The following is a 13,516-nucleotide window of genomic DNA, read 5'->3' as shown; positions in this document are numbered from 1 at the left end:
GTGTGGTTCATCTCATATCGTGTGACGAACATCCGACTGCGTCTCTGTTGTTGCGACAGACAGTCACGTGGTGTGTGTGCCCTTTGCGTCTCCAATTGTTGGATCAGATGCAACATGGTAACATATATTCAAATGTTTTATTAGTGATCATATGTTATATTTTACATTTTATAATAATCGATTATATATTTGCAATTTTCATGTAAAAAGTGTCAGAATGTGATTAGGAACAGAAGGCATCGATCGAATTGGAATGATATAAAGAGGAGTGTGTCTCTTGGCAACAAATTTTAAATATCTTCGTCATTTAATTAATTTATTAACAATAATAAGTTTTATTATGATTATACATATTATCATATTTTTGTTATTATTGTATTATTTATATATAAATATTATTTATTTATTATTATTATTATTATTATTAAAGGCCTATTCCAAACGCTCCGATGTCATTTCAACGAATTGACCTGCCCTACTTTGGATTTGAATGCGGGCTGTTTATTAATTGAATTGTTTATTTTCGACCTGATTATTGTGTTGACATACAAAGCGGACACACACACACACACACACACACACACACACACACACACACACACACACACACACACACACACACACACACACACACACAACACGCACACAAACGCACGCACAAACATACACACCCACACACGCAGTGGCTAACTGTCACATCTGCATGAAATAACCCCATAGTGCTTTACAGCGTTGCTGGATTTGGGGATAATAATAAATCCAATTCATTGTGTTTGCAGCGTAAAAAGTCTCTTCATAACGAGGTGCCGCTTGTTGAGGGCACTTGTTGTTCAGCTGCACATCGGAATGTTGGGTCTTTTACATTTTGCCTTGTATTCTTAAATTTCCTCCGTTAAATCCGCGGTGCTCTTAATCCTAATGCGGACGAATTAAGAAGTATATTTTTTATTCTTTTGATATTCTGTATTTTTTGCAATCGGAACGGCTCCAACATATCGCGGGCCGGTCTGTCCCTCATAACATGAACTGAATACATGTCCTCTGCAGGGGTTGAGATGTTTCCAGAGCATCGTCTTGGGGACGATTGTCTGAGATAAGAGGAGTCATCAGCCGTCTGCCGGGACCTCTCCGTGATTAACCTCATTAACCTAATCACTGACAGGTGGCGGAATTTGTGAGGCAAACAAATGGATAAAGAGAATACAGCGAGGATGGTAAATATTAAGTCATTTTTTGCGACGCAACGAGACCACTAATATCACACCGACATCTCTGAGCTTTTAATAATAATGATAATAATAATAACAGGTTTTAAAATACGTTCTGATTGTTTAAATATGACAGTATCCATGAGAGTAGGCCTTCACCTTTTAACTGACGGTATTGTACTCTGATGGTAGCCTGCAGTACTTTAGTGCACAGTAGTAGATGCAAGCTATAGTGTAAGTAGTAGAGTGCAGTAGCCTACTATTATAGTGACAGAGTACTGTTTAACTAGGATAGGCCTACTGTTTAACAGTGCTATACTGTTTCACTATCTAGAGTACAGAACTATACTGATTAGAATACAGTGCTATACTGTTTACACTGTTTCATACGTGTTGCGTATTTTATAATATAAAAAGTGCTTCAAATGTGTTGTGTATTTTATAACAGTAGTGATTCATACGTGTGTTGTGTGTTTTTTAGAACAGTAGTGATTCAAACGTGTGTTGTGTATTTTATAATATAAAAGTGCTTCATACGTGTGTTGTGTATTTTCTAACAGTAGTGTTTCATACGTGTGGTGTATTTTCTAACAGTAGGCTAGTGTTTCATACGTGTGTTGTGTATTTTATAGCATAATAGTAGTGCTTCATAAGTGTGTGTATTTTATATTATGACAGTAGTGCTTCATTGGTGTGTTGTGTATTTTATAATGTGGCAGTAGTGCTTCATACGTATGTTGTGCATTTTATAACATAATAGTAGTGCTTCATATGTGTGTGTATTTTATATCATAACAGTAGTGCCTCATACGTGTGTATTTTTTTATGTAACAGTAGTGCTTCATACATGTGTTGTGTATTTTTAACAGTAGTGCTTAATATGTGTGTTGTGTATTTTTAACGGTAGTGCTTCATACGTGTGTTGTGTATTTATAACAGTAATGCTTCATACGTATGTTGTGTATTTATAACGGTAGTGCTTCATACGTGTGTATCTTCTCATCTCTCTCAGTTTGAGCTGAGTGTTGAGGACTGCCTGATCCAGAAGGACTGCTCAGGTCTGGCCCTGAGGCTGCGGGAGGAGGGGCTGGATCACATGCTGGTGGTCCGGCTGGACAAGATGGTAACCAAGGTAACTAAGGTGGACATGATGGTAACTAGGGTCCGACTGGACACGATGGTAACTAAGGTAACTAAGGTGGACACGATGGTAACTAAGGTCCGACTGGACAAGATGGTAACCAAGGTAACTAAGGTCCGACTGGACAAGATGGTAACCAAGGTAACTAAGGTGACCATGATGGTACCAAGGTAACTAAGATCAGACTGGACAAGATGGTAACCAAGGTAAATAAGGTCAGACTGGACAAGATGGTAATTAAGGTGGACAAGATGATAACCAATGCAACCTAGGTCAACTAGAGGTTACTAAGTACAAGATGGGAACTAAGACAACTAAGTTACATAGATACAGATGCAGTTGGCTTTATTGATCACAGAGGATATTGTTGAAAGTTGTTTGAGTGTCATGAGCTGAACAAGTCTAATGTCGAATCCTGGTTTGGTTATGAGAACCGATGTGGGCGTGTTCCCCTGACGTGGGGCACTTTGGTTTCTTTGAATCCAAATTGGACTTCTGCTGCGGTACATGACAGAGGATGGGCGTACTGTGTAGCGTTCCTCTGACCTCCTGTAACATTCCCAGGAGCTGGCCGTGGAGGGGTTCAGGAGCGCCACGCTGCTGCTGAAGGCTTTAGGACGCATCTCGGAGAAGAAGGAAGACTTGCATCAGCTGTTGAAACACGGACTCGGACCAAAAGTGAGTGGACTCACTTTACCAAACCATATTCCCAATCCTTGGAAAATGGGAATAAATCAAATTAAGCCCTGCTGGTATTTAATGGTGTGTTTTGGTTGTGCAGGTGTTGTTCTGGTTTGAAACCGTTGGAGGGCTCCTGGGTTCTGAGTGCTACAGAAACGCCGACCCTCTGCAGAACCTTGCTGAGGAGTTCTATGACTACTTCCTGGTAGGAGATGCGTGCTGCTTCCTATAGTGATGCGTTACCCTACTTCTTTGTGGTTTTCGGGGATTCCATGAGATGCTGGCTAGGGCAGGGGTACGTTTAGGGGAGGAGCACGCTCACAAATCCTACCTCAGAGGTCTGGTAGCTGATGAGTTTCATCCTTAAGAGGTTAAGGGTAGGACCGAGGTTAAGGTTAGGACAGAGGTTAAGGTTAGGATAGGATATTAAGTGGGTTAGAGTTACGGTTAGCAGGCATTATTAGGATTGTTTGGGTGGAGGGGGCATGAGTGACTTACAATTTTGTTTAAATCCCAAAAGCTGATTATTCAAATATTGTCATAGCAACGCATTCTTTTCATCCACAGCTCCTAGGACAGCCTTCCCTTCACGGTAAGTATTTTTTTTGTGTGAACGTAATATTCATTTATGAATATAAATTATCATTGTGTGTGTGTGTGTGTGTGTGTGTGTGTGTGTGTGTGTGTGTGTGTGTGTGTGTGTGCGTGTGCGTGTGCGTGCATGCGCCAGTGTCAGTTTCCCTGCTCTCTACTATACTCTCCCAGTTAGCCAGTCTGGTTTTGAAACCGGGAATCGTCTTCTCTCCCCGTTTAGAGGTAAGCACTGGAACCGCGCTGTTTATCCTCACACCTCCTCACTTGCATATTTTAACTTTCCTCCTTACTTTACTAACCCTACCCTCTTAACCAGTGTACTCTCCTCACCGTAGCCGCCCAAAACTTCTAACCCTGCCCTCCTAACACCATTTTAACAGAAAGGGTTTAAGACGATCACATAACAGCCTTGGCAGGGAGGTTCTGTTTGGTCAGATCATCAAAAGTCAACACGCCCTTGATGACACTGAAGCAACTCAGCCGTTCAAATCGGTCACAATTCCAAATCACTTCTTTATCGATGTTTCGCTGGGGCAGGGAGAAAGCACTAGCCAATGCCTTAGGAAATATTTGAAATAAACACAATGCATTAACCCTATTTATATATCAAACACATGGCTCTTGCCCTTTGTGTATCAAAGACAATGCTCTAAACCTCTGTATGTCAAAGACAATGCACTAGCCCTATGTATATATGCAACGCATTGCACTAACCCTACCCCTAAAATGTGTTTCAGGCTATTAGGACATACAACACTCTTCTAGAGTCTCTCAACAGAGAGGAAAGGAAACGGCTGCAAGTTGACATAAATCAGCACGGAATACTGTAATTCATTCACTCAACAAGTATCAGAAGAATAATCTTCAGACGGCTTAATGTATAGAATTAGAAATAATTGCAAATAATTAAAGTAAATTAAGTAAAACACAGCCAATATATAGTTTGTTGTTGATATCATTATCAACAGATGAGTAGATATCAATTATAGTTTAATTTTGTTTGTAGTTTGTTGTGGACGCAAAGGGCTGACACCCCCTTTTGAAATGCCACACAAGCTGGATGAAGATTGAGCTTGCAGTACAATTTAATTAAATGATCACGTTTGCGCTTAATGTAAACTCTCATACCTGTATAAAGATATGCTAACCCTGGTCGTATGCTACATGTTTACCTTTGTGTCTCTTTTTGTTTAGCGATGAGCTGGCAGCTTGTATTCTGACAGTGGGAGGTGATGACAAACACACACACACACACATTGTATCAGATTAGTAATTGTATGATTTCGCTACAGGATTGGTAGTCTAGCACTTCTTTCTGGATGAGATTAGTCATCTTGTACTTCCTGTATCAGACTACGAGTTCCAGGTCAGCATTTCGGAGGCCCTGTGTCGCATGACCCCCCCACAGGTCAGAGAGCAGAGGGCGAAGGACTGGTTCTACGACCAGAATATCATCGACGCCTTCTGCCGGATCCGAGACAGAGACTTTGAAGTGGTACGTCTGTGTATTCCGGAGTGTTTCTGTACCGTACGGATATGTTGAACAATATTTCTGTTTATCGTTATCAATCATGTCAATATATCATAATCAATATTATTATTTGAGAGTAACGTTATGTTTCTATCCCACAAGGACTGTAGATTATTCCTCAATTATATCAACTGTTGCCAAGGAAACCAGAGGAGGTATTTGTAGTATTATTACAGCTTTTGGTATCCAGATATACATACAAATTAAACGGGTTTGACGTCAATTTAGTAGTAACTCTGTGACTCTTGTTTCAGGGTTTATACATTTCCTTGTCGCCGAGCCTTCCTTGGAAATACTGAGGTAAACAAACAATCTTGTCTTGCATGAGTATATGATTATTATTGTCCTAACCCCCTCTGAATGCAAGAGCTCCATCAGGCAGCAGTTCACTTACCGACCAGAGGGGCAGTAATGAGAAAGTTTTAGATTCTTTCATTTGTACCTTTTAACCACATTTGCCCGACCAACAGAGCATCGGGTCGAAAGTAATAATAAGGTGTGTGTGTGTGTGTGTGTGTGTGTGTGTGTGTGTGAGATCTATGCACAAAGCCCAAAACATGTATGAGTATATGTTGGTTCTGTGCATCAAAATTAGATTATGGTCTAAAGATTCTCTTGTGTCAATTGTACCTTGTTACTAATGTACCAAACATGTTACCCTCTTTTCATGAAGCTGTTTAGTCCAAAGGATGAGAAGCTGGACCAGTTTTGGATTGACTTCAATCTGGGCTCAGAATGCATCAGCTTTTTCATTGACGATCAGCAGGTATTATTCAGATCTAGAATCCACAGAAGTTACGTTACGGATTAAGTACTGAAGGGTCCTTAACGATCTCTATCGCGTACTTCAGGGCTTTCTCTGGGTCTCAGTCCACCTCCCAAAGCATGGGGTCCAAAGTTACAGCTTCTACTCTCAACAAAACGGTAAATAGTTGCATCGACATCCACCAATGAGCGTCCTTTACATAAGGGCTGCTGCACATAGTGTTATGCACTACATTATAACATGAGGGCAATGAATGAATCTTTGTATGAGGGTTAGTTAGCGTTTAGGGCATTTAGCAGACGCTTGTATCCAAAGCAACTTACAAAAAGTACATTTGTCAGAAGAAAACTAAACAATAATATATCCCCGTATACAACATAGATAGCTTGGACAAGATTCTACCCAATGCTAAGCATTATTTTAAAGTACAAGTAAAACGTACAATAAGTGCGTACATTAAGTGCACGATGTGGCCCTCTTTGGCCCCCCAGAGCTCGGGGAGGAGGAGATGGTGGTCCGCATGGAGCTGAGCAGACCGGTGGTCCACCTGAGCAGCAGGGAGATGCGGGTCCAGATGTCCTTCAGCCCCCAGCACCACACGCTGGTGCTGGAGGCGTTGGGCAAAGTGTTCAACCCACCACCAGCCCAGGTGTGGCCCTCACTCACAAACAACCTCAAATGAAGTCACTCGCTCCAGCGCTACCTCTCACTCCTGCCCTCTGGGAGGAGGTGTAGAAGCATAAGATGGCAAAAAAAAAAAAGCCTGTTTCAGCAGAAGCCTAATGACCTCAGCCATGATCCCCTTACTCAACAAAGCAAAACCCCACAGATAATGTATGTAACTATATATCCCCCTGTACCCGAACCCCAATGTATGTCGGTTGTCATCAATGTCAAATGCATAAATGTATTTTATGTATGTTCTTTACGTGCCTTTGCGGAGAAATTAAGATGACAAATGACGGAAGGAAACAGTGGGAAAAAAAAATCCCTAAGGGGACAACTAATAAACAAACTAAATTGGTAAACACTAACTTGGCTGCCAACGGAAGTTAGTTAGTATTTGATTTGTACGGGGTGCAGGAAACACCGGGCTTTCTTCATGTGAAGGACGGAGAAGAGGAGGTCTTGACCCCCAGTCGAGGTGGCAGGTCCTACTACAAGAAGAAACCGAAGAGCAAGAGCAAACTGAAGAGTAAGGACTCGTAGCTCTGCTGAACAGTAGTAGTGTGTGCATATATAGTACATACTATATATGTAGTAGTATTACTGGTACTAACCAATTTATGTGTCATCACGTGCAGTTCTCCCTCTGTCGTCCGCCAGCAGTGAAGACGAATCTACTCCATCAAGGGTAAGAAGTCTCTCACCTAAGGAACATAAATGACGACATGAATCCAAGCCTCGTCTGTGAATAATTTTCTCCCCCTCCTCTCTCCGTCTCCATGTAGCCTCTCTCTGCAAGCACTCCAAGCAGAGCAGAGATTCTGTTTGACCAGATTATAAAAATGCTTCCAAAAGACAAGATACAACCCTTACAGACTTTGAAGGACTCGGGTAAGACTCGGATGTCTGTGGCTCAAACTATCGCCGATGTCCCTACTAATAGAATGTTACAATTAGTCAAGTGACCCTCTGGCGCCATCTACAGCCCGTTTGGCAACACTACTGTACAATACATGAGTTCAGTGATTAAAGGACGATCTTACTCTCAGGTCTGCCTGAAAACTCGCGACTAGAGCTCAGTGCCGAGGGAACGGACCGGGACCCGGAGCGGACTGAGGACGATGGCCTGGACCTACTGTGGACTGAGGACCCGGGGCAGACCGAGGGCCGCGACTTGGACCCAGAGTGGACTGAAGACCCAGGGCAGACCGCGGACGGTGGCGTGGGCCTAGAGCGGTCTGAGGACCGTGACCTGGAGCCAGGGCGAACTCCGGAGCCAGGGCGGACTGCCGACCCTGACTTGGACCCGGCGAGGACTAGGAGGGGCCTGGACCCGGGGCGGACTGTGGACCGTGACCTGGAGACGGGGCGGGCTGTGGACCGTGGAGACTGTGGCGTTTCTGTGAACCAGGTTCCTCCTTTAATGGTGTCTATAAATTAGTTCATTCAGTACCAAATACTTTGAGGTGAGTTCTTAACGGGCAATTGGATATATATTTTTCTTTCTAGAACGTTGTCAACACTCCCAGGAAGAGGACGTCATCCAGAACAGGTATTTATTAATGAATGTATTTATTTATAAAAAAGATTATGTACAAAAGTACAGTCTAAATTCAGACTCCCTAATTCAGTGACTCTTAGTACAGACAGCTACTAGTACTACAGTACAGTTGTACTTTAATATACTGTATTTCTCCACGGGTTATCTCTTTCAATTTCAAGAGCAATTTCCTATTGCATGAATTATCATACAATAATTAAAATGCTGGCTTGAGTTCCTATTTTTTATTCATAATTATGTTCACAATGCATACTTTATTTGGCTCTTGTGATCTTTCTGTGGGATAAAAGGTTGTACTTAATGACCCTTAAGTAAAAAGTCAATAGTTAGTTTGAGGCAAAGTAAGAACATGTTTATGGCAGTCTTCAAGTCTGTATCCGTGTTACATGCTTTGCTTTTGTCATTTCCTGTGTGTTGTAGAACCACCAATAGGGGCGTCTTGTCCCAAGAAGATGGCGTGGTCTATTCCTGTGGGGGAGGAGCCAGGCCCATCACTCAAAGGTCAGAGTTCAACCAATGAATGACTCTAAATATGGAAGTAGAGGTGATATTAATGAGTCAGTAGGTTAAGGTAGGTTGTAGGTTGAGGTCCCTCTCTGCCCTCCAGACGTTCCGTTCGAGACCAGTTCAGACCAGCAGGCCAGCATCTTGTCGGAGTTCAACAACCTTGTCCGACAGCTGCAGGACAGCATGGCTGCTGCTACACAAGTAGGCATACGGCATTATACACAACTTTATATAGTACATGATACACACAACTTTATACAGTACATTATACACAACTTTATAGAGTACGCATAATACACAACTTTCTATTGTACATGATACACAACTTTCTATAGTACATGATACACAACTAGATATAGCACACGATACACACCACTTTATATAGAACATGATACACACAACTTGATATAGGACAGGATACACACGACTTTATATAGGACATGATACACACGACTTTATATAGGACATGATACACACAACTTTATATACGACGTGATACACACAACTTTATATAGGACATGATACACACATCTTTATATAGTATATGATACACACATCTTTATATAGTACATGATACACACATCTTTATATAGGACATGATACACACCACTTTATATAGTATATGATACACACAACTTTATATAGGGCATGATACACACAACTTTATATGGTACACATGATACACAACTTTATATAGTACATGATGCAAAACTATGCACAGTACATGATACACAACTTTATATAGGACATGATACACACATCTTTATATAGGACATGATACACACAACTTTCTATAGGACATGATACACACAACATTATATAGTACATGATACACACAACTTTATATAGGACATGATACACACAACTTTCTATAGGACATGATACACACAATTTTATATAGTACATGATACACACAACTTTATATAGTAAACATGATACACAACTTTATATACAGCGGTCGAGTTGTAAAAAAAAAAGCCAGGGGGGATGGTGGATTTTAACTTTTAGGGACAGATCATTTGTGCTGATAACAGCGCATATGGTGGGAGACCAACGGTGTGATAATTATTATTATTAGTAGTAGTATTATTATTATTATATATTTTTTGGGATAAAATAAGAGCGATGACTAATGTCATCTGTCTTATTTTATCCCCAAAAACGCAGCTCATCGGACGCATCACACGATTCGAGGCATGCATCACTTTTAAGGATTTTAAAAACTGATTCTTATTCTTTTTTTCAAAAATGCATTCTGCAGAGAAGGGAGACTAGCGTTGCTCACGGGTTGGAATGAAAGGGAGAAAAGGGGACAGAGTTGTCTGCGGAAGCGATGTCTGAGATGCAGAGACAGCTTCACGCTACCAGTGTCTGTCTCGTACGGTGTGGAATGAGAGCTCGTGAAGGCACTATTGCGCAAGTACGCAGGCGCGCAGCAAGCGTACCTGCGTGCTTGCGCAATATATATATATTGCACATGCTGCCCGAGAATGCAGTGTCGCTGTCAAATCTGTCCCTGGGAAAAGTAACGTTGCGCCGAATTGAAAAAGGAAACCGCCATAATGAAATAGCGGTAATATTTCCACATTAATTGATAAAATAACAGGGGATGGGAAGGGGGGATGGCTGTTTCAGAAGGGGGATGATTTTGATCATTTTAATTCCAAAGGGGATGCCATCCCCCCTCATCCCCCCTCAACTCAAGTGCTGTTTATATAGTACATGATGCAGAACTATGCACAGTACATGATACACAACTTTATTTAGTACATGATACACAAGTATGACCACTACATTATGCACAAGTGTGCACAGTACATTATGCACAAGTGTGCACAGTACATTATGCACAAGTATGTAAAGTACATGATACACAAGAGCACATGATACACAAGTATGCATAGTACGTGATACACAAGAGCACATGGTAAACAAGTTTACATAGTACACGATACACTATTGTAGACCAACTTAGGACCTTAAGGTGCGTTTGTTTTGCAGCGAAGCTGGCAGCGGGTTGAGGGTCAGGTGGCGGAGTCTTTCACAGAGTGCCAAGAAAATGTTTCTTCTCTACTGAAGGCTGTCCATCAAACCAGGTACCCTCTGTCCACCCTGACTGCAGGTAGCCTGTGAGCTCATCTTAGACTAGAGCCTGTATTTAGAGCTCCTCTTAAACTAGAGCCTGTATTTATAGCTCCTCTTAGACTAGAGCCTGTATTTAGAGCTCCTCTTAAGCTAGAGCCTGTATTTAGAGCTCCTTTTAAACTAGGGCCTGTATTTAGAGCTCCTCTTAAACTAGAGCCTGTATTTAGAGCTCCTCTTAAACTAGAGCCTGTATTTTGAGCTCCTCTTAAGATAGAGCCTGTATTTAGAGCTCCTCTTAAACTAGGGCCTGTATTTAGAGCTCCTCTTAAGCTAGAGCCTGTATTTAGAGCTCCTCTTAAGCTAGAGCCTGTATTTAGAGCTCCTCTTAAACTAGGGCCTGTATTTAGAGCTCCTCTTAAACTAGAGCCTGTATTTAGAGCTCCTCTTAAGCTAGAGCCTGTATTTAGAGCTCCTCTTAAGCTAGAGCCTGTATTTAGAGCTCCTCTTAAACTAGGGCCTGTATTTAGAGCTCCTCTTAAACTAGGGCCTGTATTTAGAGCTCCTCTTAAAGGTACCATGTTACACCACCAGGTGTAAGTGTGAACAGCCGTTACAAGCCGTTTTGAAAAACCGCCTCTTCTGACATCAGAAGTGGGTGTGTCCACCTGGATACATGACGGATGGATGAGCAACGCTTCATGTGTTTCAGTCCGCTGGGTGGGCTGAAACACATGAAGCCCTCCAACACGCGGTCACATGGTCCCGGGGTGAACGTTTAAGAAACAGCCCTGTTCACAAGTCGCATGTTTTCTTTGAAGTGTTGATTGAGTCAACTCTGCGTGGTTATATCACGCGTTAGTAACTCTCCTAACTCTATAACCATCATTAGTATATGCTACATGTGAACCTGCTAAGATGGCGCAATTTTGTTGGTTTACTATCTCGGGATATTGGGCAATATCTCATGATTGAGATCTCAACCTCGAGATATTGTTTGACGGCCGTCTCGTCACGCTAATAAAAACAAATAAACCGGTAATAAAAACAAATAAATCCCGGCAAAAAGTGTTATCTTGTGTGTTTTTGGAGTATTCACGTGTAGTGTATACTAAAACAATTATTCATAATTCATCAATAATTGTTAACTATGTTACTGTCTAGGATGCACCTGCTCCAGAGGTTCCAGAGGAGGGTGGTGGACCAACTGCAGGACCTGTTTCAAAGCATTTCCAACATGGAGACCGAGATACTGGTAGGGCTCATACTGTCTAACACCCTAAACATAAAGGCCTCTCAACTATAAGGTACCGGTTGGCCTTCTCCCCCCTACTGTCTAACACTGACTCTCTGTCTAGCAGCGCTGATGTCTCTCTGTTCATCTCACTAATGTCTCTCTCGCTTGCTTGCTCGCTCGCTGACGTCCCTCTCGCTCTCTTTGCAGAGCTTCTTAAGATCTGAAATCCAGTCTTTGGCTTCATTCTGTGACCGACAGCAGCGTGGGTCAGTATGCGCATGATCACACACTGCGCAACGTACCGCCGCATCAAGAACTTAAAATCGCTAATGTCCAGATGTCTCCTTGTTACATTGAAGGCTGGCGTCCCTGGATAAAAACCAAGACGAAGAGGAGGGCGTGGAGAGGAAGAATGGAAGAGGGGGCACAGACACCGAAGAGGCCTAAAGTTCAGCACAGACCTCCAACTAGTTATCAAAATGTATTTGTTTTCTCTGCTGATAAATTTGTTTACAGTTTGGTATCTGTCTCCTATGTGAGTTGCCTCTAGAGTAACAGAAATGACTCAAACCCTGTTGTTCGGTCCATTGCAAATTTAGTGGAAATAAATAATTCCTCACGGACTGTAATACAGCCTCTGCAACACTAGATGGCAATGTTTCACGGACTGAAGATGATGGTCCACAGGTAAGACAAACAACGCTGCAGTCACTTTCATAAACTGTACTAAGATATAAGTGGGTAGGAACGCGTTACAAGTAACGCAAATTAGTGAGAACTAATCTTACTCTTACTAGAGTAAATTCCTGATGTAGAATTCCACTCTTTAGTCAATTACATTTTCCATTGTGCCTTCATTAAAATTAGTATTTTGATAAACACATTATCTTCGTTGACTGTAATACAAGCGTACACGTAAGCGACGCGCCCTCCCTCGGTTGCAATATTGTTGCGATTTCACAGCTGAGGAGACGAGTAGGCTGAATCGCAATCGCGTCAAGACAAATCTGATTGGCCAATCAGCTAACCAAGCCATCCTGGGTAGTGTTCCTACAAAGCTCTTGCCTTTTGTCATATGCACTTAGATTAAAGATTAAATCATTTACATTTTTAGTGTGTCAATTTGATTGAAATGACATAAAATTCATTTTGTTGTATAGGTATTGTATGTAGGGACGTCCCTAGGAATTCTGGGCCCCCTGACAGAATTCAGTTATGGAGCCCCCCCCCCCCAACATATATACATTTTAAATGTTATATATTCATTCACATTTTATAATCATTAAATATTGGGTAATACTGGGTCGAAATTGGGTAGTCATTATCAAGGATGCAGGGAGCGCCGAAAAGTGCATTGAAACTCTTGTTATGGACTAACCAGTCCCTCTTTACCTTTACCCTGCCATTTGGTGTCTTGGAATATTTAAGGTAATCAGGGAAAGGCTTCCCTCTCCATCGTTGGGCATCTCCTCATCTTCCATAACAGCAATCTTTCTGAAAATACTTGCCCTGTCATTGTCAGTCAATCTTGCTGGCCACAAA

The 13,516-nt window shown here is 41.9% G+C and overlaps 1 protein-coding gene across 1 annotated transcript; it reads left to right on the top strand.

The window, feature by feature from the left end:
- Nucleotides 1–1,185: 1,185 nt before the first annotated feature.
- sycp2l (synaptonemal complex protein 2-like) lies at nucleotides 1,186–12,499 on the top strand. Its single transcript, XM_079754652.1, has 25 exons — nucleotides 1,186–1,214; nucleotides 2,221–2,340; nucleotides 2,914–3,027; nucleotides 3,131–3,235; nucleotides 3,598–3,622; nucleotides 3,761–3,846; nucleotides 4,362–4,450; nucleotides 4,819–4,853; nucleotides 4,977–5,119; nucleotides 5,258–5,310; nucleotides 5,410–5,455; nucleotides 5,829–5,921; nucleotides 6,007–6,079; nucleotides 6,413–6,570; nucleotides 7,005–7,116; nucleotides 7,226–7,275; nucleotides 7,373–7,478; nucleotides 7,637–7,998; nucleotides 8,097–8,139; nucleotides 8,569–8,649; nucleotides 8,756–8,856; nucleotides 10,657–10,751; nucleotides 11,902–11,992; nucleotides 12,182–12,240; nucleotides 12,334–12,499. Exons 1-25 carry the CDS (start codon nucleotides 1,188–1,190, stop codon nucleotides 12,419–12,421), a joined length of 2,355 nt encoding a protein of 784 aa, XP_079610778.1. The 5' UTR covers nucleotides 1,186–1,187; the 3' UTR covers nucleotides 12,422–12,499.
- The last annotated feature ends 1,017 nt before the right edge of the window (nucleotides 12,500–13,516 follow it).

The sequence above is a fragment of the Pollachius pollachius genome, assembly GCF_949987615.1.
Source record: "Pollachius pollachius genome assembly, chromosome: 17".
NCBI classification, from domain to species: domain Eukaryota; kingdom Metazoa; phylum Chordata; class Actinopteri; order Gadiformes; family Gadidae; genus Pollachius; species Pollachius pollachius.
This window is presented reverse-complemented; position numbering and strand designations above follow the sequence as displayed.